We start from the raw sequence: 23337 nt of genomic DNA, 5'->3' as shown, positions 1-23337 counted from the left end.
TCTTAATGACATCCTGAAGACCCTGGTTCCAAATAAGATCACATTCTGAGCATCTGGGTGGCCATGAATTTTGGGGAGACACTATTCAACAGTCAACATTTAAGAATTAGGAGATTTTACATTAAAATCCAGGGTCCCCCCTGGCCTTGACCAGTTGGATGATGTGGCCGCACCAGCTGGCCTTCCCACAGAGCAGCCGGCGTTAGATGGGGCCCGTGTGCTCCCCCCAGCCCAGGCCCCTGCCCACTGCTCTCACACTTGGCCCTCTCTGCTCATTTCCAGTCCTGGCCTGTTAAGCCTTGTGCATTTAACGACTGCTTATCAAGCGCAAACTGCATCTCAGGCTCTCCTGTGGGCCCTAGGAATAGAGCAGTGCACAAAAATTAAATTTCTTCCCTTAAGAAGCTCACATTTTAATGGTGGGGAGACGGGCAGTGATCCCGTGAACACATATATTTGGTGCTGCTGAGCACTAGGCAGAAAAGAGCAGGTAGAAGAGGATGGAGGCGGGCGGGGGAGGTGACTGAGGCTACACGGTAAGGGAAGGTCTTCCTGAGAGGCGTTCTTGGAATCAAGGCAGGGAGCAGTTGTCTTCAGGGAGCGTGGACAGCGGGTGCAAAGGCCCTGCGGCAGGAAGGGGCGTGGCCTTCGCGTCCTGGCCTCTGAGGAGCCTGCAGCAACCCAGAGCTGCCTCAGGTTGACTGGCCCGTCCTAGGGTCTGACTTCTGGCTCTCCCGGCAGGAAGCCCGACGATGTGGCAGCCCAGGGTCTGGAGAAGATCAGCAGCCTCAGCGGGGCCCACCGGAAGCGCCACTACCAGGAGGCAGAAGAGGAGGAGTCTGAGTCCTCAGCGGAGTCTGGACCCGAGGAGGCCCCAGCGGACGAGCCGGCGGAGGCCGGTGCAGGGTCGGCCCCAGCGCATCTGCCACCGGCTCCGCATGGGGCCAGGGGCCAGAGCCCAGTGCCCAGCGGTCTGGCCGAGACTCCTGCCCCTCCATCAGCTCCTCCTGCGGCAGCCTCTGCCCTGGCCAGGCCCCCAGCAAAGCCCGCCGTCTTCATCCCCGTGAACCGCTCCCCCGACATGCAGGTTGGCCTCTCTGGTGTTTGATTAAGAGCTTAGGTGCTCAGGTCAGTGCTGTGAGGGGGCTGAGGGTGCAGAGAGAGGGCCTCCCAGGATCTGAGCGGGTTGCATGGCCTTCTGTGCCTCGGTTTCCTTGCCTGGAAAAGGGGGGTAGCTGTACCCACCTTGGAGGGTTGTTGTAGGGCTGACGAGCGGGTGCCCGGCACGTGGCCGGGGCTGCCGAGCTGGGTGTCCGCTGCCTTTATCGTCGTCCGGTCGCCGCCACCTTCAGCCTCTGACTGCAGGTCCTGGTTCAGGCATCCGCTCACAGGGACAAGAGCTTGGGCTCTGGAGTCAGTTGACCTGGAACGGAGTGCTGGTTCCCCCACCTTCCAGCTCATTCTGGGCCTCGTTTTCGTCTGTAGCATGGGGGTACCCGTCTACTCACAGGGCCTCCGCCTCTGTACACTTCGTATCCTTGTCTGGTAAAATGAGGGTCTCACTGGGTTGTCATGACAACAAGATTCAGGGAGGTGAAGCCCGAGGCCCATGGAACGCACCTGGGGAGCCGTGAGGCTGGTGATGCCGCAGGGTCTGGCCCATCACGGGTGGTGGTTCCGTCCACACGTTTCCACGGAGCGCGTGCTGTGGGCCAGCACAGGAGGCGGAGCGATCTGCGTCTCGGAGCTCTCGGTCCAGCAGGGGAGACCGAGGTCGACCACACGTGGGACAGGAGCCACGGAGGGGAACATCGGGTACCATGAGGGGGGAGCACAGGAGGGTCTGGCCTCATCAGGGAAGGCATCCGGGTCGAGAGCTCAGGGACCAGATGAGAACAAGGGGGCCGTCCCACGCTGAGAAGTGCATGAGCAAAGGCCTGAGGCAGAGGGTTCCTGGATCTTAGAGCAACTGTTTAAAACCACAGATTGGATTGTGGAAATGATGTGATTTCAGTCACAGGTACGTTTGTGTGCTCATGTATAAGCAGTTAGGGTGAGCTGACCGCTCTGACAGACCCTGAAGTGCTACTGGCTTCATGCCACGAAGGTTTCCTCGTAGGTGATGTCAGAGCCCAGTGCCGTCCGCTGCGAGTCAGGGCGTGAGATTCTGCTCCACACGGTCATTCAGGAACCCGGGCTCCGCCATCCAGTGTCCCTGGTGCCCTCTGGGGTTCATCCCCTGCCTTTCTCTGTGGTTTTTCCATGTGCATGTTTTTAAGCCTAGGTTTGCCTGTTTTTATAAGCGGCCTCACATCATATATATTTTTCAGCACTCTGCTTATTTGTTAGTCGATATTGTGTTCCTGAGATCTATTTATCCATGTAGATGTGTGTCACCGAGGTCCGTTTGGGTTTTGTTTTTTTTCACTGCTGTAGAGCATTACATTGCGTGAATAGAGCACAGTTTAAGTACCCTTCTGTGGCTGGGCATTTGGGTTGTTTTAGCTTTTTGCTACCATCTTCACTGCTGATTTAAACATTCTTGCCTTTTTCTCAAAGGCACAGGTACAAAAATTTGGGGGGGAGCAGCGTTTACAAACTGGAAGTCACAGCCATTGTGGGGTCATGAGATGGCCAGCACCTTTTTTTAAAAAAAAAAAAAAAACAATGGAATGGAATAGAGATAGAGAACAGAATTTTTAAAATTAGCGTGCTACTGAGCCTGTGCATCTGGAGCCTGTGCTCCGCAACGAGAGGCCGCGACAGTGAGAGGCCCGCGCACCGCGATGAAGAGTGGCCCCCGCTTGCCACGACTAGAGAAAGCCCTCGCACAGAAACGAAGACCCAACACAGCCAGAAGTAAATAAATAAATAAAAGAAAAAAAAATTAGCGTGCTAGCATGCTTCACACACAATAAGGGCAAGCAGGAGTTCACGAAACTTCTCCCTCACTGTGTAATACTTGTGTGAGCGTGTGTATGTGTGTGTGCACGCGCACCCACGTGTGAGCACCTAGGAGAGGAATCGCCATATCTCACATTCTCGATTTTGGTAAAATTAGCCCCCGGTGGTTTGCCGAAGTGATTGTGCCGTAAGTGTAGGCTCCCACCAGCAGCAGGCAAGAGTTCCTTGTGCCCCGAGGGGCTTCCCTGGACCACGCTGTCCCCGAGGACCCAGCCCATGTCTCTGCCCCTCCCCAGCCGTCAGGGCTTCCGTCCTCCGGCGGGCGCACCTGTTCCCCTTGGCTGGATGCCGGCTGCTGCCTTTATAGGAACCACGTCACCCTACGTAGTCTTGCTTTGAGCAAAGCCGCCCATCCCCTCCGCCCTTCTGCAGGGGACGACACCCCGCCACCCCCATTCCGTGAGCGCTGACTTCCCCTCTCTCGCCAGGAAGAGCGGCTGAAGCTCCCGATTCTCTCTGAAGAACAAGTGATCATGGAGGCAGTGGCCGAGCACCCCGTTGTCATCGTGTGCGGCGAGACCGGCAGCGGGAAGACCACCCAGGTGCCCCAGTTTCTCTACGAAGCAGGCTACAGCAGGTGGGGGCTGGCCACGGGGTCCCCCGCAGGTCCCTCAGCTGACAGTGAGACGTGGTCCCTGGGAGTTGTTAGGAGCACGGGCTCCTGGGGATCTAATTCCGGCTCTGCCGTTGACATGCTGTGTGACTTGGGGCAAGCTCCTTAACCTCTCTGGGCCTCAGTTTCCTCAGCTGTGACATGGGGTTCATCACTGCACCTACTTCACGGGGTTGTTATGTAGATGAAATGACTGAATTTGTGTAAAACGTTTAGGTTGGTCCCTGGTGGGAGGGATGGCCCTTCCGACCCGTGTGTGTCAGGGTCCCCAACACCACCCCCAGGTTCAGCAATTTTCTGAGAACACTCCCAGGACCCAGCATGTAGTCGTACTCATGGCTGTGATATGTTACAGTGAAGGACACAAAGCACAGCCAGCAAAGGGAAAGGCTCACGGGGTGAAGTCTGGGGGAACCAGGCACAGGCCCCCAGAGCCCTCTCCCAGGGCGGAGGTCACACAGGACACGCTTCATTGAGGTGTCATCAAACAGGGACGCCCAGTAGAGGCTCAGCGCCCAGGGTTCTTACTGGGGGCTGGTCACACAGGCGCCCTCTGCCTGGTACCTACCCAGTTCTAGACTCCCCAAAGGAAAGCAGGTGTCAGCATGAGCCACCTTGTTTGTACAGACAGTTCAGGCGCAGTGAGCCCCTCTTGTCCGTCAGGGAGAGGCGGGAGCCCTCCTGAAATCCAGGTTCCCAGACACCAGCCAGGGGCTGCCCTGGAAGCAGAGCTTTGTAGGGAGAGCAGCCTCGGGCCTGCTGGGTCAGCTCTTTCCTGCCCAGAACCCACCACCCGTGCCCTGGGTCGGTTCTGTGGAGGCGCGCGTGCTCGGCTGGGTTGGACAGGCCCCCCGGCTGCGGGCTCAGGTCCACCTAGGCCTCGTTCTGTTTGCGGCTGCCCGGACCCCTTCGCCCCGTGACGATCGGAGCGTCTCCTGTAGACTGCCCTGTGGGCCGTTCCCTTTCGCTGCTGTTCAGTGATGCTGCGGTGCCTGGCCGGGCGCCCGTGGCCCGTCGCCCCCAGTGAGGGCCGCGTCTGGAGCCGCGTGTGACCTCGGGGCAGACGGGTGGGGCGGAGCCCTGCTGATGCCTTGTGTTCTCCTCCCCCAGTGACAACTGCATCATTGGCGTCACGGAGCCCCGCCGAGTGGCCGCCGTGGCCATGTCCCAGCGAGTGGCCAAGGAGATGAATCTGTCGCCGCGGTGAGGGCTCTGCCTCCTGTGGGAGGGTTGGGGTGGCCCTCCGGCCCCGCCAGACCTGAGGCACGGCGCAGGCCCTCGTTCCCCCGGGGGGCGCCACGTCTGCATCTAAGCACAGGGCGGTCCCTACATGCCGACGGTAGGACCTTCCTGCCAGGGGCACCGTGGAGCAGGGACGAGCCAGCCAGGCCCTTAGCGAGGGGACAGAGTGGCCCTTACAGGGCCTTGAGGGCAGAGCAGAGCAGCAGGTGGCCAAAGGCAGGCAGGAGGCGGGCAGCGTGGCCGGGTTAATTTACAACTCAAGTTTCCAAAAGGAAAATCCTCTCCGGCAGTAGGTCTGCAGGACTTGCCTCGGAAAGCGGTTTGAACACAGCACAGCCCTGGCCTGAGGATGGCTCGGCGCCGTGTGTATAGCGCAGACGCCTGGGTCTCAGCCCAGGCCGTCCAGTTCAGGCTGGAAGGGGTGGCGTGTCCAGTGGGGTCTGAGGCTCAGAAAGCACGGAACTGTAGGGGATACCCCGGCGGTCCAGTGGTTAGGGCTCCGCGCTTCCACTGCCGAGGGCCTGGGTTTGATCCCTGGTCAGGGAACAAAGATCCCACAAGCTGCGCCACGCGGCCGAGGAGAAAGAAAAAAGAAAGCACAGAATCGTATAGAGGCAGAGTGCCCGCCGTCCACGCTGTCCTCAGATGTTTACCGAGCAGGACCTGCCATGGGTCAGGCCCGTCCTGGCTCTGGGGACAGAACCCTGCCCCCGCTGGGCCCAGCACGCAAACTGGGGAGCCTTGTTCTGTTCGCATCTTAGGTGGGCGAGGCACCCCCAGCTCCCCTCCCCCGTGGCAGCCACCACTGCACATTTCCTGTGGATCCTTCTAGACAGTTCTGTGCACAGGCAGGCAGTTCTGTGCGTCTCTGTATTTCTCGCTGTCTGGCGTGAATGGTTCATACTCTTCACACCCTTCTGTATCTTTTTTGTGCCATTTCAGTGCGAATCTTGAAAACTACAGTACATATAAAGCTGCCCCTTTCATTCTCTTCAGCTTTTTAGTGTGAAATCTTCAAGCGTATACAAAAGTGGAAAGACTAGTATGATGAGCCCCCATGTACCCGAGACCCAGTTTGGAGCAAGTCTCAGATCTCGCATCATCTCAGCCTCAATATTTGACTGCGGGTCTGAAAGATCATGAGTCTGGGGGTTTTTTGGGTTGTTTGTTTTTTTGGCCGCGCCCCGAGGCTTGGGGAATCTTAGCTCCCTGACCAGGGATCGAGCCCGTGCCCCCTGCAGTGGAAGCGCAGAGTCCTAACCACTGGACCACCAGGGAAGTCCCTGTTGTTGTTTTTTTTTTTTTTTTTTAAGATAAGGACTCTGAAAACATAACTGCAGTACCGTCACCATCACTAGAGTATATCATAACTCCTGAGTGTGCTCCGGTCCGTGTTCCCATCTCCCGGGTTGTCTCCTAAAGAGCTTTTACAGTTGGTTGTTCAAATCGGGCTCCAGCAGGGTCCGTGTGTGTGTTTGATTGACATGCTCTTCACTTGCCCGTGACAGCTCCTGGAGAGGGAGGCGGGGTGGGCCGGTGTCCGGGCCTTGCTGGGGGAGCCGGTGGTCCCTACCCTCGGCCGCCTGCCCAGTGGGGCCAGGCCTGCTCCTCTGCCCACCTTGGAGTGGCCGCACGGCTGCAGCCCCAGGCAGCTGCAGCTCTGGGGGACCGAGCCGTAGCCTGTGCCCACAGGGTCGTCTCCTATCAGATCCGATATGAGGGAAACGTGACCGAAGAGACCAGAATCAAGTTCATGACCGACGGCGTCTTGCTCAAGGAAATCCAGAAGGTAGGTTGCTCATCTGGTGTCACAAAGCAAGGCTGGTAAGCATGGGGGTGGGGGGCTAGGATGTCACTTGAAATGTGAGCAGTGAATGTTGGCAAAGCACTGCGTTTACCACCGTGCCGCTGTGTGACCTTGTGCAAGTTAACTTACTTAACCTCTGTGATCCTTGGTTTCTCAATCTGCAAGCTGGTACCTTCCTCCTAATTGCTTTGAAACAAAAATCGTGTGACGCACGAAAGCACCTTAGCACACCACCTCGTAAGTGCTCATTAAACGTGAACTTGTATTTTCATTGTGGTTTGGTTCACAGACTGTGTGTTAGCCAAATGCACACCGCTTCTCTTGGGCTGTGTGACGTCCCCCGGGCAGGGGTCACGGGGGAGGGCAGAGGTGACACCTGCCTCTGCCTCGAGGCCACCGGGACGGTGGTTGTGAGTGTGTTGTGGCGTCCGATGGCCCCTTTCTGTATGGCATGTGCTGAGCTCTTGCCCCTGGTCCCCACCCAGCATCCCCTCATTCCTGTTTCCTGCCTGCCCTCCCCGCCCCACGGGCATCTGCATTTGGTAGCTCAGCTCTAATAGATCGTAGCTGCCTTTTCGCTAGCAATTTCTCTGCCAGGGCCCGGGCCCCGTGCTGTGTACTTTACAGACAGTAATTGTCATTGAAACTTCACCGTGACCCCATGAGATGGGTCCTGTTGTCCCATTTGACAGATGAAGAAAGAGGCCTGGGAGGTGAAGCAACTCGCCCGGGGTCATAGGCCAGGACGCCCCGCAGGCCGAGAGCTCCCGGACCTGTGCCGGCTACCACAGGGGCTCCTTGAGCAGGCACTTTGGGTGCACGGTGACCCTGGGGAGCTCAGGCCCGGCTGGCTGGCCTCATCCCCGGACCTCCCCGCAGGACTTTCTGCTGCCGAAGTACAAGGTGGTGATCATTGACGAAGCGCACGAGAGGAGCGTGTACACCGACATCCTCGTCGGCCTCCTGTCCCGCATAGCGTGTCTGCGGGCGAAGGTAGGTGAGGGCGCCGGGGAGCCCCGAGGCCCCGGCCACGTCCACACCCAGGCTGCTGCCGTGAGAGGGTCTCCTGGGAGAGGACCCCCCAGGCCCGGTGCTGGGCTGCGGGTCTTGGTGTAAACAGATCCCCCCTGGGTCCAGCCTCATCCGCTGTGACCCCCTGTGGGTCCCCACCCTGGGTCCAGCCTCATCTGCTGTGACCCTTCCCTCTGTCCAGAGCAAGAGGCTCAAGTAAGGAGACTGTGGTGGGTCAGGCCCCACTGCAACCGGCTTTAAGACGCCAGCCAGGTCTTTGGAACCCGCAGCGCTGGTGGGGCCACCCAGCCAAGCCCTTGTGCTCTGCGTGCTCTGAGATGCTTGCCCTGCGCCCGGCCTGGGGTCCGCCTCTGCCTGCATCTCTGCCACCCCAGACCAGGCAGAGGCGGAGGTCAGAGGGATGCTGCCCTGGGTGGGAGCTCTGTGGAGCAGTCCTGTTCTGGCCCCCGCCAGTCCCGCGACAGGTTGACACTCTGCCACGCCCAGTTCTTAGAAGTGCAGAACCTTTGTCAGATAGACATCAGGTCTGTGTGTGCTGTGTGCCAGGCGCCGAGCGCATCGCAGTGAACAGGACAGAGGTTCCTGCCTTTCTGGGGTTTCCATTTTCATGAGGGCAACTGACGATAAGCAAACTCAGAAAGCCTGTGAGCTGGTGACGGACACAGCCGGGGAGAGGGGGCAGTACCAGGCAGAAGGTGGAGGGTTGGTAGTGAGAGAAGACTCACTGAGAGGGTGACCTTTGAGTGGGGTGCTGGAGGAAGTGAGGGAGTGAGGAGGGGTGCCGGTGGGAGGAGATTCTGAGTATTGAGAACAGCCGGTGCAAAGGCCCTGGGGCAGGTGTTGGCCTGATATCTGGGGGGGTTTTTTTGTGACTTTATTTTACGTAATGGATGCACTTACAGTGTACAATTCAGTGTTTTTTAGCATATTCAGTGTTGTTATATCATCACGACGATCAACTTTAAAATATTTTTATCACCCTGAAAAGAAATCCTGTACCCTTTAGCTGTCACCCGCATCCTCCTACACTCCCCCCATCTCAAGGCATCCATCAGTGTACTTTCTGTCTCTATGGATTTATCTATTCTGGATATTTCATGTAAATGAAATGACACAACATGTGGCCTTTTGTGATTGGCTTCTTTCACGTAGCACATTTTGAAAGTTCATCTACATTGTAGCCTGTGTCAGTGCTTCATTCCTTTTTATGGCTGAATCATCATGTGTGGAGGGACCACGTTTCATATATCCATTCATCTGTTGGAGGACAGTTGGGCTCTTTCCGCATTTTGGCTCTCGTGAACGTCCGTGTCCGGGTCTCCGTGTGGACTTGTTTCCTTTCGCTTGGGTCTGTGCCCAGGAGCAGAGCTGCCAGATCCCATTTTGTTTATTTTTGGCTGTGTTGGGTCTTCTTTGCTGTGCGTGGGCTTTCTCTAGCTGCAGCGAGCAGGGCTACTCTTCATTGCGGTGCGCAGGCTTCTCATTGCGGTGGCTTCTCTTGTTGCGGAGCACGGGCTCTAGGTGCGTGGGCTTCATTAGCTGTGGCACGCGGGCTCAGTAGTTGTGGCTCGTGGGCTCTAGAGTGCAGGCTCAGTAGTTGTGGCGCACGGGCTTAGTTGCTCCGCAGCATGTGGGATCTTCCCGGACCAGGGCTCGAACCCATGTCCCCAGCATTGGCAGGCAGATTCTTAACCACTGCGCCACCAGGGAAGTCCCCTCGGGGGTATCTTAAGGGCTCCTTTAACAAGCCACTGCCGCCCACTTCCACTTTTTCTTAGATCTTTGGCAACCAGAAAGAGGATTGAGGATTGGGGCGGGGTGGGGCTGGAGGGAGGCCGGGAGGACAGGGCAGGTCTCCCCCAAGGCCCCCCCCGTCAGTGTTCCTGGCCCCGGGCGGCTGTGGGTCCCCGGGTCTGTCGTCCCCCAGAGGCACTTGCCGCTGAAGCTGCTCATCATGTCGGCCACGCTGCGGGTGGAGGACTTCACCCAGAACCAGCGGCTCTTCGCCCAGCCGCCCCCGGTCATCAAGGTACCGCCCAGGCCGGGGTCTCAGGGCGCCGGGGGAGGCTGGGCCCCTCTGTCAACTGCGACAGAGCGCAGGACGCCTGCTGCGGGGGAGATGGATGGGATTGTAGCACGAAATGGAGACCTTCGTGGTCACAGAGTTCAGGGAAGGGGAGGGCCCGGGCCTGGGCTCAGGTCACCCCTGACCCCCGACCCCCGACCCCGTGCTTCCCTGGGCGTCCTCGTAGGTTGAGTCCCGGCAGTTCCCGGTGACCGTGCATTTTAACAAGCGGACGCCGCTGGAAGACTACAGTGGGGAGTGCTTCCGGAAGGTCTGCAAGATCCACCGCATGCTGCCCGCAGGTGAGGCCCTGGCCAGGAGGAGGCCGGTCCTCCCCTTCCAGACCCGGGGGTGCAGGCAGCGGGGGTCAGGTGGTCACTTGGCCTCACTGTGCCTCAGTGTCCTCACTGGTCCCAGAGCCCTCACAGCACCTGCCCTGCCATGTTCCGCCCCAAGGATTGCGAGGCTTCAGGGACTAACTGGATAGGGGGTGAGGGGGTGGAGGGTGCCTTTTGTCCCCACAGACACAGGGCAGGTGAACAGGTGTGTCCCACCTGAGTCTCACTCCTGACCCCCTCACAGTTCTCACCATATCCCCGTGGCACGTGCTCCGTTAGTTCCGTTCACCAGGTGATGGACACTTGGGTTGCTCCCACTTCCCCGGAGCAGAGCTGCTTTCCCCATCTTTTGGGCTCACACCGGGGGATGGGATGCCGGCTCCCACAGTAACTGTTTAGCTCCTTGTCCCAGCGCCCTCCGTGTGTAGGCAGCTGCCCGTTGCTCGTTTGGGCCTCTGCACCCCTGGTTTGATCAGCACTTCCTTGCGCCGCAGCTCTCAGATCAAGGCCTGGCACACGGTCATGGCCAAGGCAGCGTCTGCTGCGTGAACGAGCGGGTCACGGTGGGGCTGGTTCTCCCCGCAGGCGGCATCCTGGTGTTCCTGACGGGGCAGGCAGAGGTGCACGCGCTGTGCCGCAGGCTGAGGAGAGCCTTCCCGGTCGCCAGGCACAGGCCTCCAGGTAACCCCAAGCTGAAGCCCCTCACCCAAGAGGCTAGGGGCGGTCAGCCTGGGCTTCGGAGCCTCCCCCGAAAGAGCCAGCCCTTTGCCCGCCCTCCCGTCCCCCCAGTGAATGGTGATCGATGCAGTGACCTTACCCTGGACCCTGATGACCTGGCACCAGCCACAAGATGGCTTTCTCCCTAACTTGCTCATCTTTTCCCAGAAAAGGACGATCGGAAAGATTCGGTAGAAGAAACGCGGAGGTTTAAGAAGTCGCAGGCTCGGGCGAGGAAGGCCAAGGCCAAGGCCACGGTGTGTAGAGGCCGGAGGGGGCAGCTCAGGCTCTGCAGCCGCCTGGTCCATGTGGTGGCCGCTAGCCCCGTGTGGCTGCACAGGTGTAAATTCAATTAAAGCCAAATAAAATTAACATTCAGCTCCTCAGTCGTGTTAGACACATTGCAGGTGCCCAGTGGCCACCTGGGGCTGTTGGTGGCCTTGTTGGGCAGCAGGGGGGTCTAGAACCTTCCTGCCGTGGAGGGAGGGGTTGACTGGTGCTGCTCCGGAGGCTGCAGGGTGGGCTGCGACTTAAAACATTCCAGGCTTCCTGTACTGGGGGCCTGGAGGAAGCTTCTGGAAGGCCCAACCCTGAGCCCTGAGCAGGGCCTGCATCGATGCCCAGGGAGGGTCGGACAACGGAAAGGGACCCCTTGTGCTTGCTGAAGAGCTGGGGGGACGGGCCGGCCGGGCGTGAGGGGCATTCTCCCCAGGGCGTCTGCACGACGTCACTTCTGCTTTTACAGCGTGCCAGGCAGTGGTCTCAGGGCTGCACGTGTGTTAGCTTGTAGTGTCCTCATGGCAGCCCTTCGAGAAGTCCCATGATCGTCCCCAACTCTTAGATGAGGACACTGAGGCAGGATGGGGTCGAGTGACCTGCCCAGGGTCACGTGGTCGCGGGCTCTGCTCTCAACGCCAGCCTCTACGCAGGGTCCCTCACAGCCCGCGGTGCTGATGTCTTGTTTACCGTAGACGCTGCCCCAGATCAGTTTGGACAATTACTCGGTGTTGCCAGCGGGCGAAGGTGACGAGGACAGGGACGCGGAAATGGATGAGGAGGACGAGGAGGCCCTGGGCTCCGACCTGGACCTGGACTTAGGGGACGACGGGCCGGACGGAGGTGGGACCCGCCGGGGCCTCTGCTCCCACCGCGTGGGCTTGGGCTTGGGTCGAGCGATGGGCCCTCTCCAGCAGCGAGCCCCAGGGGAGCTGGGGTTCCTGCTTGCTCTGCCCCCTGCTGTCTCCTGACCTCCTGAAACCGCCTGACACAGAGGAGGCCCTCAGGTCTCTGTTGTGCCGGTTGTAATGGGGGCGCCACTCCCGGGCGTGGCTTTGCTGGGTGAACGCAGGCCTTGGGGGTTTGGGGGGGGGGCAGAATCAAGCCCTTAGGGGTCTCCACACAGGGCCTGGGACTCTTCCGCGGAGGAGAGACTGCAGCGTGGCTGGCTTTGCCGACCCTCTCTGCCAGTGCCCAGGGTTGAGCCCTGGCAGCGGGGCTGCAGGGGGGCCTCTCTGGCAGAGCGGGCAGGGGCGCTGGGCAGCAGGGGAGCGGGGTGCAGCAGGCCTCTGCCTCCCCTGCAGGTGAGCAGCCCGACGCCTCGCTTCCCCTCCACGTGCTGCCTCTCTACTCTTTGCTGGCCCCGGAGAAGCAGGCGCAGGTAACCGTGCGGGGCCTGGGATGGAAGCCCGGTGGGGGGCACCCACAGGCGTTGAGGTGGGAGCAGGTCCGGCCCGGGTCGCGCTCCCCATCAGCTGTCCGATCGGCGCCCCAGGCTTTTGAGAGGGTATTGGGATCTCCTACTTGGAGGACGGGAACACTTCCCTCATTCAGTTCGGGAGCAGTGGCCCGAGGCGAGGAGAGTCACCTCCAGGCCCTGCCCGCCTGGCTGACTTCTTCTGACCTCTGACCCACGAATTCTTCCCTGACTCTGGTGGGACAAAGGTCAGTTTTCTTGTTGCTCCTGTCCCCCCATCCTAGGTCTTCCAACCTCCCCCAGAGGGGACACGGCTGTGTGTTGTGGCCACCAACGTGGCCGAGACGTCCCTCACCATCCCAGGCATCAAGTACGTGGTGGACTGTGGGAAGGTCAAGACGCGGCACTACGACCGTGTCACCGGCGTGTCCTCCTTCCGCGTCACCTGGGTCTCCCAGGCCTCGGCCGATCAGCGGGCAGGACGCGCGGGCCGCACGGAGCCCGGCCACTGCTACAGGTGGGGCTCCCAGGGGCCCCTCCAGTGACGTTGGGGCCACTGTGCAGTGGTCACCCCCCCACGGGCGAGGAAAGGGGGGTCCCGTGTCCTGCTGGCAACCGTCCTTCACACCCCCTTTTCTGTTGGCTTTCAGGCACTTGGCGTTATTTCTTTATTCTGTTACTGACGTCAGGCCCTGTGTTTATTAGCAGCTCGATTTTTGTTTGGTTTTATTAACACCTTTTTGAGGTAAAGTTCACATACCATAAAACTCACCATTTAAAGTGTGCAATTCTGTGGGTTTTAGTATATTTTCAGTGTTGTGCAGCCATCACCACTATTAATTTTTAAACGTTCTCTTCACCCCAAAAGAGACCGCATGTATCAGTTGTACCCATTAATCAGTTTCTCCCTGCATCTCCCTACCACTCCCAACCCACCAGCGCCCGGCAACCACTCCTCTACTTCCTGTCTCTACGGACGTGCTCATTCTGGACATTTTCTGTAAATGGAATCGGACAGTATGTGACCTTTCGTGTCTGGCTTCTTTCACTCAGCATCGTGTTTTCACAGTTCATCCACACTGTTGCCTGTGTCAGCGCTTCATTCCTTTTAATGGCTGAGTGACGTGCTATTGCGTGGAGGGACCGCATCTCACTGTCCGTTCATCTGTTGCTACTCTTGGGTTGCGTCCACATTTTGTCCACTGTGAATAGTGCTGCTGTGAACATTCATGCACACGTATTTGAACGTCTGTTCCCGTGCCTCTCGGGTGTATACCAAGGAGCAGAATTGCTGGGTTGTACGATGACTCTGTGTTTCACGTTTGGAGGAACGACCAGACGGTTTTCCACGGCGGCTACTCCATTTTATCTATACATTCTCACCAGCAGTGTGTGAAGGTTCTAATTTCTCCACATCTCACCAACGCTTGCTCTTTTCTACTTTATAAAAATGAAAGTACGAGGTGGTATCTCACAGTGGTCTTGGTTTGCATTTCTCTAATGATGTTGAGCATCTTTTCACGTGCTTACGGGCCATTTGTACCTGTTCTCTGGAGGGATGTCTATTCAGATCTATCATTTCTTTTTTTCTTTTTATAGTGTTCGTTATTTTAGTTTATTTACTTACTTGGTTGTGCCAGGTCTTAGTTGCGGCAGGCGGGCTCCATAGGCAGGCTCCTTAGTTGCGGCTCGTGGGCTCCTTAGTTGTGGCTTGCCGTCTCCTTAGTTGTGGCTTGCCGTCTCCTTAGTTGTGGCATGTGAACTCTTGGTTGTGGAATGCATGCGGGATCTAGTTCCCTGACCAGGGATCGAACCTGAGCCCCCTGCATTGGGAGCGTGGAGTCTTAACCACTGTGCCACCAGGGAAGGCCCTATCATTTATTTTTCAGTCAGGTTGTTTGTCTTTTGATGGGTGAGTTGTAAGTGTTTTTTGTATAATCCTCGTGTTGGACCCTTGTCAGAGACATCACTGGCAAATATTTCCTCCCAGTCTGTGTGCTGGGTTTTTTGTTTTTGTTTTTTGTTTTTTTTTGGCTGTGTTGGGTCTTAGCTGCAGTGTGCGGGATCTTCAGTGAGGCATGTGGGCTTCTCTCTAGTTGCTGTGGGCTCCAGGGCGCGTGGGCTCTGTAGTTTGCGGAACGCGGGCTCTCTCGTTGAGGTGCACGAGCTCAGTAGTTGTGGCGTGCTGACTTAGTTGCTCCGCGGCATGTGGGATCTTCCCCGACCAGGGATCGAACACACGTCCCCTGCATTGGAAGGCAGATTCTTTACCACTGGACCACCAGGGGAGTCCCTGTGTGCTGGGTTTTGTTTGTTTTCAGTAGCTGTATACTGTTACTTTCAACGTTGCTTTACATTAGAAAAGAAAAGAAAATTGAGAAACTATGCCAAGAAAACTCGTAAGCAATAAAGTAGTTAAAACATCCCGAGTGCCGTGTGCCAGGCAGTTCTAAGCACTCTATGTGAAGATACCTGAAGTATCTTCACTAATCCCAACGGGGCAGCTGCTATGTTCGCCCATTTCACAGGTGAGGAAAGTGAGGCAGGAAGAGGGTAAACACCTTGCCTAGTAAGTGGTGGAGTCAAGATTCAATGCCAGGTAGTTTGGCTGAGTTTCTTCCTTTTTTACTTAACATTTCTTAGTCTCTGGTGCTTCCTTCTGCTTAGACTCTATTCATCTGCGGTTTTCGGTGACTTTGAGAAGTTCCCCCCTCCTGAAATCACCCGGAGACCTGTCGAAGACTTGACCCTTCAGATGAAAGCTCTCAACATTGAAAAGGTCAGTTGCAGCCCTAGCCCTGCCATCACCCCACTGATCTGCCAGGGTACCTGTGTCCAGTCTGGTGGGCAAGGGTGACCCCAGCCCCTCGGGGGCTGTTCCTCCTTCCCTGCGGCCCAGGAAGCCCTAGGAGCTGAGCCCTGTGGTGCTTGCCCAGCCCCCTGGCGGTTTCTTGTGGGCCCCCCACCTCCCCAGTGCTGCACCCACTGAGTGTGTCCAGGGGTGCCCGCCTCTGCCCTGCTCCGGGAGGGCTGGTGCGGGCAGAGAGAACCGCCCCCCTCAGCAGTCTCTCCCAGCCCTCCCTTCCCCCCAGCCCCTGACAGCCACGAGGCTGCTTTCTTGCTGTCCCTATGGATTTTACATTTTGGACGTTTCATAAAAATGGAATCATATGATATTTGTCCTTTTTTGTCTGGCTTCTTTCACTCAGCATCGTGGTTTTGTTTTTTTTTTAGCCAATGTAAACTTCATTTATCAGTTCAATACACAGTAAAATAATATAAAAGAGAGGATCATGCTTTTCATTGCTGAAAGTTTTTACATTAGTTATGTTTGGTATTTTATTTTCAGTGTCAAAGAACCTAGCTGACAGTTTGAATCAGAGTCAGTTTATTTCAGCAAATATTATAAATCAGTACCTGTTATATATTTCTGTTGTTTGGATAATCCACGGCTGAACTTAGCAGCGTTGTGTTTTAAAGGTTCATCCACACTGTAGCTTGTGTCAGAATTTCGTTCCTTTCTATGGCTGAGTCACATTCCATCGTATGGATGGACCCTGGTTTATCCACTTATCGATGGATATTTGGGTTGTTCCCACCTTTTGGCTGCCGTGCCTAGGGGTGCTGTGAACATTTATGTACAGATATTTATTTGCACGCTTGTTTTGAGTTGGTCACTCTAAGGTGCCACCATCCCCGACCCCGGTCACTCCCTGTCCCCTGATCATCTCACTGTCTGGGCACATTTTCTCCTGTGATGACGTTTATTCTCGTATGTACTCACTGGTCGTCTGCAGCCCCTTCTGGCTGAATGAAAGCTCAATGGAGGCTGAATCCTTGTCTTGTTTTTCTCTGTCTCCATCGCCAAGAACAGCCTCTGGCGCACACGAGGTGCTCAGTACATGCTTTTGAGTGAGTGGGTGATGTGAATGAATGAAGGAAGAGGGCCTTTGGCGTTCCCCCGGCACGTGGACTTTGCGTGTGTCCAGGCCCCCGTGTCCCATGTTCTGAGAGTGAGTGGTGCTCGGAGGGCAGGCGGTAGGAGCCCTGTCCTCCTGCCAGGCCTGGCCTTGCTCCCTCCTCCGGTCCCCTGCTTCCTCCTCCGCATTCACCTGTCTCCTGCCATGTCTCCCTGTGTCCCAGGTCATCAACTTCCCCTTCCCGACGCCCCCCTCCGTGGAGGCCCTCATCGCCGCCGAGGAGCTGCTGATTGCACTGGGTGCCCTGCAGGCGCCCCCAAAAACAGAAAGGTAGGGCAGGAGCTCGGGGGAAGTGGGGAGCCCAGGTCCCGCCCCGTTCTCTGCCCCTCCCCTCTCCCGAGCTGACCGAGCACCAGGCCTCTTGGTGCCGAAGGCTTCTCGTGGAGCCTTCCCCACACCCATCACAGACCTCCATCCTCCAGGGTGAAGCAGCTGCAGAGGTCCCGGTGGAGCTGCCCCATCACTGAGCTGGGCAGGACCATGGCCACGTTCCCCGTGGCACCGCGCTACGCCAAGATGCTGGTGCTGAGCAGGCAACACGGCTGCCTGCCGTACGCCATCACCATCGTGGCCGCCATGACTGTCCGGGAGCTGTTTGAGGAGCTGGACAGGTGGGGGCCGGGGGCTGGGCGTTCGGGGGCCGCCTGCCCTCGGCTGAGCGATGGTGTGGAGCCTGGCCTCCTGGGGCATCACTGACTTGTTGAGTGGTCTTGTGCGAGACCCTCGCCCGCCCTGCGCCTGGCAGTCTTCTGATCTCTACAGATCTCTGGTTTTTGTTTTTGTTTTTGGCCACGCCGTGTACCTTGTGGGATCTTAGTTCCCTGACCAGGGATCAAGCCTGTGCTCCCTGCAGTGGAAGCGCAAGAGTCCTAACCATTGGACCACCAGGGGATTCCCACGATCATGGGCATGTTGATCAGTGACCCCACCAGGCATTTTCTGGGCCCACCCTGAGTAACTGGCGTGTTCCCTGCCTCTGCAGCCGTGCACGGCCAGGGCAACAGCCTGAGTGGTGTGTGTGTTCGCAGGCCAGCCGCCAGCGACGAGGAGCTCGCCAGGCTAAAGGGCAAGCGGGCCCGGGTAGCCCAGATGAAGAGGATCTGGGCGGGGCAGGGAGCCTCTCTGAAACTCGGGGACCTCATGGTGCTGCTGGGTGAGTGCCCTGCGTGGCGTGGAGTGTGGCTGGTGGGGAGGTCACGCGGGGTGGGACGGGGCAGCGAGAATGAGTGACCCCCCTCCCCCATCCACAGGCGCCGTGGGAGCCTGCGAGTACGCGGGCTGCTCTCCCCAGTTCTGCGAGGCCAACGGGCTGCGGTATAGGGCCATGATGGAGATCCGGCGCCTGAGGGGCCAGCTGACCGCTGCGGGTATGGCCCTACGCCCGGCAGAGACCTTGACCCTGTTGACATTTAAAGTCGCTTTTGAGTGACGTCATCCACATACCGTCGATCTCCCTTATTCACAGATAACACATTTGCAAATTCACCTATTCGCTAAAATCTGTTTTAGAGCTTGGCACTTTTGTGGTCCTTCGAGGACACGCACGCGAGCAGGGCAGTGACACGTGCACGCTCTCCCGTCAGGCTGTCTGTCCATCTCATCCTTTCCTTGGTGACATCCCTCTCGTCACCCTTTGTCCCGGCTCTGGCCTGGACCAGCTGCTGGCCGCACCTCCTGCCCAGCAGCCTCATGCAGGGGTCCCTGCTCCCGAGTAGGGTCCGGCCCTGGTTTGTTTCTCCAGCAGTGGGAGGGGCCCTTCTTGTTGGAGTCGGGGAGCAGCTGGCGGTTCAGCCCCTGCTTTCCGCTCCTGTTGGTCTGAGCGGTGGGGACCGGACCTGTTTGAAGCCACATTAGGGTTGGGCGTGGGTGGCAGGTCTTCCGCGTCCTGTCCCAGTGTTCTGCTTTCTTCCTGTTTCTTTCCTCTTCTCTCTCTTTTTAAGTTAAACAACATAGGTTTCACTGAAGGTTTTGTAGGGAAGACAGATTTACATTGCAGACCTCAGAAGAGAAAGCCCTGGACTTCCCCGGCGGTCCAGTGGTTAGGACCCCGTGCTTCCACCGTAGGGCCATGGGTTTGGTCCCCGGTCGGGGAGCTAAGATCCGCAAGCCCACTCTCCCCACCTGCCTCCCCCGTCCTGCTCCTCTCGTTTTTTCCCTGCCGCCTCCTCCCGCCCCAAGCAGCAGGGCCCAAAGCCCCACCTCCTTTCTCCCCACCTGCGAAGTGTTCCAGAGCTTCAGATCCTTCTCATGCAGAAGAAGGAGGCCTCGCCCTGCGTCTCGCGCACGGGCTCAGCAGCGCAGGGCCCTCAAGGGGAGATGTGGTCTCCACACTTGTCCTGCTCAGAGAGCGTGACTCGTGTGTCATGTCTCCTGGCTGGGCGTGCTCCCTGCGCCAAGGCCGACAGGGAGTCAAGTGCGAGCTCTCGCAGCAGCACGGTCCGCCGCCCGCAAGGGAATTGGGGTTTTGTCCCAAGGACGAGGCAGACGTGGGTGTGGGTGGGCATCCTCGGTGGACGGGGGCCGAGATGTGCAGGTCGCTGAGGCCAGAGCTCCGAGCTGAGCGGCGTGGGGCCTTCCAGAAGGCCGGGCGGAGCCAGCCCCCGCCTCGCCTTCCTCACGCCTGGATCTCCCCCCAGTCAACGCCATGTGCCCCGAGGCCGGGCTCTTCGTGGACCCCAAGATGCAGCCGCCTTCCGAGAGCCAGGTGACCTACCTGCGGCAGATCGTGACGGCCGGCCTGGGTGACCACCTGGCCCGCAGGGTCCAGAGTGAGGACCTGCTGGACGACAAGTGGAAGAATGCCTACAAGGTTGGACGCTCTCTGAGTCTCCCCACCCTGTGAATCTGTTTTCTGTCTCTACGGATTTGCTGTTCTACGCGTTTCACACGAATGGGATCCTACACCGCGTGGCCTCTTGCACTGGCTTCCTTCGCTCAGTGCTGCGCTTTTTGGCAGGTCACGCTGCAGCCCGTGTCAGTACCTCTCACGGCAGGGTACGCACTCCATCGGTGGACACACCCCGCCAGGGTAGCCGTTCGTCGGTTGACGGACGCTCTCCTGCTTTCCTGGCTGAGGGTGTAACTGGATTCAGGGCGTCAGCCTCACCTGGCGCTCACGCATCCCCCAGACTCACGCCCACCCCCCGTCTCTCTCTCAGACCCCCCTCCTCGACGACCCAGTCTTCATCCACCCCAGTTCCGTGCTCTTCAGGGAGCTCCCTGAGTTTGTGGTCTACCAGGAAATTGTGGAGACCACCAAGATGTACATGAAAGGTAGCGCAGCTGGCCAGCCCCTCGCCTGACCCGCGTGGCTCTGGTGAGCCGTGTCGCTGGACCCTTGAGGGGAGAACCTGTGAGCCCCTCGCCGAGCCCCCATCCCTTCTTTCCCGGCCCCCAGGCGTCTCGACTGTGGAGGTGCAGTGGATCCCGGTCCTGCTGCCTTCTTACTGCCAGTTTGACAAGCCCCTTGAGGAGCCGCCCCCCGCCTACTGCCCCGAGAAGGGGCGGATGCTGTGTCACCGGGCCAGCGTGTTCTGTGAGTCGGGGTGACTTCCCGGCGGCCTTGGGCTCCACTGGACACGTGGTCCCGCCTCCCGCGTGCCCTGGGCCGTGTGTGTGTCCTGCGCTGTCATCCCAGGCTGCGGGCCCCCTTGGCGGGCGGGGAGGGCACTGGCGGGGGAGGGTGGCGTGGGCCTCCATCGTGGCCCCTGCTCACCGGCTCGCGCGCCCCAGGTCGCGTCGGCTGGCCGCTCCCCGCGGTCCAGGTGGATTTTCCGGAAGGCCTTGACTGCTACAAGCACTTTGCCCGGGTTTTGCTGGAGGGGCAGGTAGGCGGCACAGCTCCCTCGGCCCCTTCCTTGGCACCTCGGGTGGGACGTGAGCCCCAGATCTCTCACCCCATCCTGTGGTCTGTCCCCAGGTCTTCCACAAGCTGGCCTCGTACAAGGGCTGTTTGCTGTCCAGCCCCAGCACGATGCTGAAGACGTGGGCCAGGTACAGTCTTTCCCGGGGGCGTCAGCTCGGCAGGTGGTGGTGGAGGGAGCTGAGACTAGTGCCCTGGGGCCTCCGTAACAGATCCCCACCCACTGAGGGCCTTAAAACGGCAGGAGTCTCTTCTCTCGTGGCACTCCCGGGGACTCGGGGTGAGGCTGTGGGTCCAGGAGCCCCTGCCAGCCACGTCCTCCAGGCAGCCCTTGGTCCTGAGCATCTGCTCTGTGCCGGGCGCCTTCTTGTGTTAGGGTCGAGCCGTGACCCTGTCCCGTGGCATGTTCCAGGGCAGGGAGGCTGTCCCCAAACAGAACAACTGGTACGAGGGGCAGGGGTGGCACAGCTACGAAGGGTCAAAGCAGGATGTGGAGGTGAGGCGTTTTCTGCCCGACTGAGCGGGATCAGGGGAGGCAGGGCTGCGAGCCGGGCAGGAGTCTGGAGGAAGGTTCCAGATGGGACGAGCGCCACGTGCGGGAGCAGCCTGGGTGGGCGGATCGGAGGCAAGTGGTGGGAGGTGACGGAGTCTGGATCCTTCCGTCCGGTCAGCACCCCCAGCCTGATGGAGGGAAGGGGGCTTCCTGCAGTTCCTGGGCAGGCCTGGCAGTGGCGCCAGCGTGTGGGCTTCGTGACGCCCCACGTCCTGCATCCCACCTGCAGGCTGCAGCCCAGGACAGAGAACCTCCTGAGAGCCCTTGTTGCTGAGAAAGCCGACTGCCGAGACGCCTTGCTGGCTGCTTGGAGGAAAAACCCCAAGTGTGAGTCTGACCAGGGAGGGTGCCCCGTGGCGAGGGCTTTGCGGGGGGACAGGATGAGGCCACCGAGGGAGCCCAGGGTTAGCAGGAGGGTCTGCCCCGCGGCGGGCAGGCGGGTGGGCACAGAGCCGCTCTGACTGTCCTCCCTCCCACCCCTGCAGACCTGCTGGCCGAGTACTGCGAGTGGTTCCCGCAGGCCGTGCACGCCAACGTCGAGAAAGCCTGGCCGCCCACTCCTGACCGCTGACCCGGTGCCGGCCTGCGGGGCCAAGCGCTGGCCTGTGGACCCAGGGGGCTGGCGGTGGCCAGTGTCCGCCATGGTCACCCTGACCCCAGACTGCACCCAGGAGGCAGGTGGAGCCCCTGGACACCCTTGGTCATCTTGGCTCGATTCTGGGCACAGCTTGCTGCCGCCCTGGGCAATCGCACGCAGGGTGACTTTTGTAACTCTTTATTACAGGGTGGGTCATGGTTTTATCTCCCATGCTAGTCCTGCTGTAAACGTGCTCTGTGGACGACATTAGTCCCTTGTAGAGCAGCAGGGCTGGCTGGAGGGTGAAGGCGACCACGGGCCCTTCCTCCGCGCCCTGTTCCCTGCGGGCGTGGTGCACCCAGCCCACAGCCAGCGAGGTCCCCCAAGGCTCCCGCCGGCTCCTGTGGAGTGGGCGTCCCCTCCCCGGCGTCAGCTCCCCGCTGGCTACATTGCTGTAATAAACCTTAACTGTGACAGCAGGTGTATACCGCGTCTACTGAGTTCTTTGCGCCAACCTCTGAATGTGGGGGTGGTCCGGGGACATCCTGCACATGCACGCGCACACACACACGTGGAAACTAGCTTGGATGGATGCTCGTGAACGTGTTAGTGGTAATCCCGTGGCACAGTGAGCCTGTAGAGGTTGATACTTTTTCTCACTTTTACTTAGGTATTTTTCCTGAATCAGTTTGTGTTAATATAAATGCATAGATTCAGTAATTCCCTGGTGGTCCACTGCAGGGGGCACGGGTTCGATCCCTGGTTGGGGAACTAAGATCCTGCAAGCCGCGCAGCACAGCCAGAAAATTAAAAAATAAACACAAATTCTGTAATACAAATACATACGTAAGACAGAACAACAGAGATATGTGTTTAATATTCCAAAACTATTCACTTTCTCCACAGCCTAGCTACTAACCCTACCGTTCCCCAAAACTAGGCGATCTCCCCTACCCCACTCCCCCCGCACTTAAACCATCTGCAAGGTCTGTTAGTCACCTCCGGGATTTGTCCAGAACCCCCTCGTGTTCCCCACTTCCACTGCTGTGCCGTCCCCACCTCCGCTTCCAGCAAGCCTCCAGCAGCTCCCGCTTGGGCCATGGCAGTGGCTTCCTGGCGGGTCTCATGTCCGCCCTGCCCGCCCATGGTGCACTCCACATGACAGCCAGAGGGAGCTGTTTTAAAACCTGAGTAAATCATGTCCTTCCCCTGCAACAGGCCTTCCAGTGTCTCGAAAGTAAATCATGTCCTTCCCCTGCAACAGGCCTTCCAGTGTCTCGAAAGATTCAACCCTCTCCTTCCCTCATTCATTAAACATGCACAGGGCTTTTTTCTGTCCCTTCAATGCAGATTCCTCCCCCTACCCCCCTTCAACCTCAGGGCCTTTGCACCTGCCATTTCCTCTTTCTGCGGACAGGCCCGCCCCCCTGACACTTTATCTACGGCAGCCTCCACGTCCTCCCCCTTTAGTCTCCGTCTCATCACAATGACCGTATTCATGAAGCTCATTGCTACTTGCTTATTGCTAGTTTCCTAGACTGGAATACTGAGGACAGGAGGGCTGAGAAACCTTGCCTGTGGTATCCGGGGATACAAGGGTACTTGACACTAGCTGAGCACACAGTAGGCGCTCAATGTGTCCACATCTCTTGGCACTAGGCGCTCAGGAGTCACGGAATGAGTGGCCAGTTGCAAAACCCTCCTTAGAAATCCAGTGTTTTCGTAACTGCTTGAAGACATGAATCACTAGGAGTGTCTGTTTAAAAACGCAGCCCACTGCTGACCTGAATCCCAATCTCCAGGCGAGGGGATGCGGGCATCTGTGATTGAGACCAAGGGCGTTTGACTAGCGCCGCCCTCTCCAACGGAGCTCCCTTCTTAAGCCAGCTGATGC

At 58.5% G+C, this 23337-nt stretch overlaps 1 protein-coding gene across 1 annotated transcript in view; it reads left to right on the top strand.

Annotated features, from left to right (window-relative positions):
* Nucleotides 1-21922, top strand: part of DHX37 (DEAH-box helicase 37) — a 30530-nt gene extending 8608 nt beyond the window's left edge. The window contains exons 4-27 of the mRNA XM_082418212.1: nucleotides 742-1087; nucleotides 3393-3541; nucleotides 4688-4780; nucleotides 6512-6608; nucleotides 7506-7619; nucleotides 9586-9687; nucleotides 9911-10025; nucleotides 10647-10742; nucleotides 10947-11035; nucleotides 11750-11897; nucleotides 12359-12435; nucleotides 12756-12988; nucleotides 15139-15250; nucleotides 16615-16721; nucleotides 16874-17062; nucleotides 17480-17604; nucleotides 17702-17818; nucleotides 19088-19260; nucleotides 19610-19724; nucleotides 19849-19986; nucleotides 20184-20278; nucleotides 20371-20444; nucleotides 21096-21193; nucleotides 21352-21922. Coding sequence (XP_082274338.1) covers nucleotides 742-1087; nucleotides 3393-3541; nucleotides 4688-4780; nucleotides 6512-6608; nucleotides 7506-7619; nucleotides 9586-9687; nucleotides 9911-10025; nucleotides 10647-10742; nucleotides 10947-11035; nucleotides 11750-11897; nucleotides 12359-12435; nucleotides 12756-12988; nucleotides 15139-15250; nucleotides 16615-16721; nucleotides 16874-17062; nucleotides 17480-17604; nucleotides 17702-17818; nucleotides 19088-19260; nucleotides 19610-19724; nucleotides 19849-19986; nucleotides 20184-20278; nucleotides 20371-20444; nucleotides 21096-21193; nucleotides 21352-21437 — 3088 coding nt within the window. The 3' untranslated portion in view covers nucleotides 21438-21922. The remainder of the gene's footprint in view (nucleotides 1-741; nucleotides 1088-3392; nucleotides 3542-4687; nucleotides 4781-6511; nucleotides 6609-7505; nucleotides 7620-9585; nucleotides 9688-9910; nucleotides 10026-10646; nucleotides 10743-10946; nucleotides 11036-11749; nucleotides 11898-12358; nucleotides 12436-12755; nucleotides 12989-15138; nucleotides 15251-16614; nucleotides 16722-16873; nucleotides 17063-17479; nucleotides 17605-17701; nucleotides 17819-19087; nucleotides 19261-19609; nucleotides 19725-19848; nucleotides 19987-20183; nucleotides 20279-20370; nucleotides 20445-21095; nucleotides 21194-21351) is intronic.
* Nucleotides 21923-23337: the final 1415 nt, after the last annotated feature.

Source organism: Balaenoptera physalus (genome assembly GCF_965194825.1).
Source record: "Balaenoptera physalus genome assembly, chromosome: 12".
In the NCBI taxonomy this organism is placed as follows: domain Eukaryota; kingdom Metazoa; phylum Chordata; class Mammalia; order Artiodactyla; family Balaenopteridae; genus Balaenoptera; species Balaenoptera physalus.
Note: the sequence above shows the minus strand (reverse complement) of the source record. Positions and strands in the feature narration are given on the sequence as shown.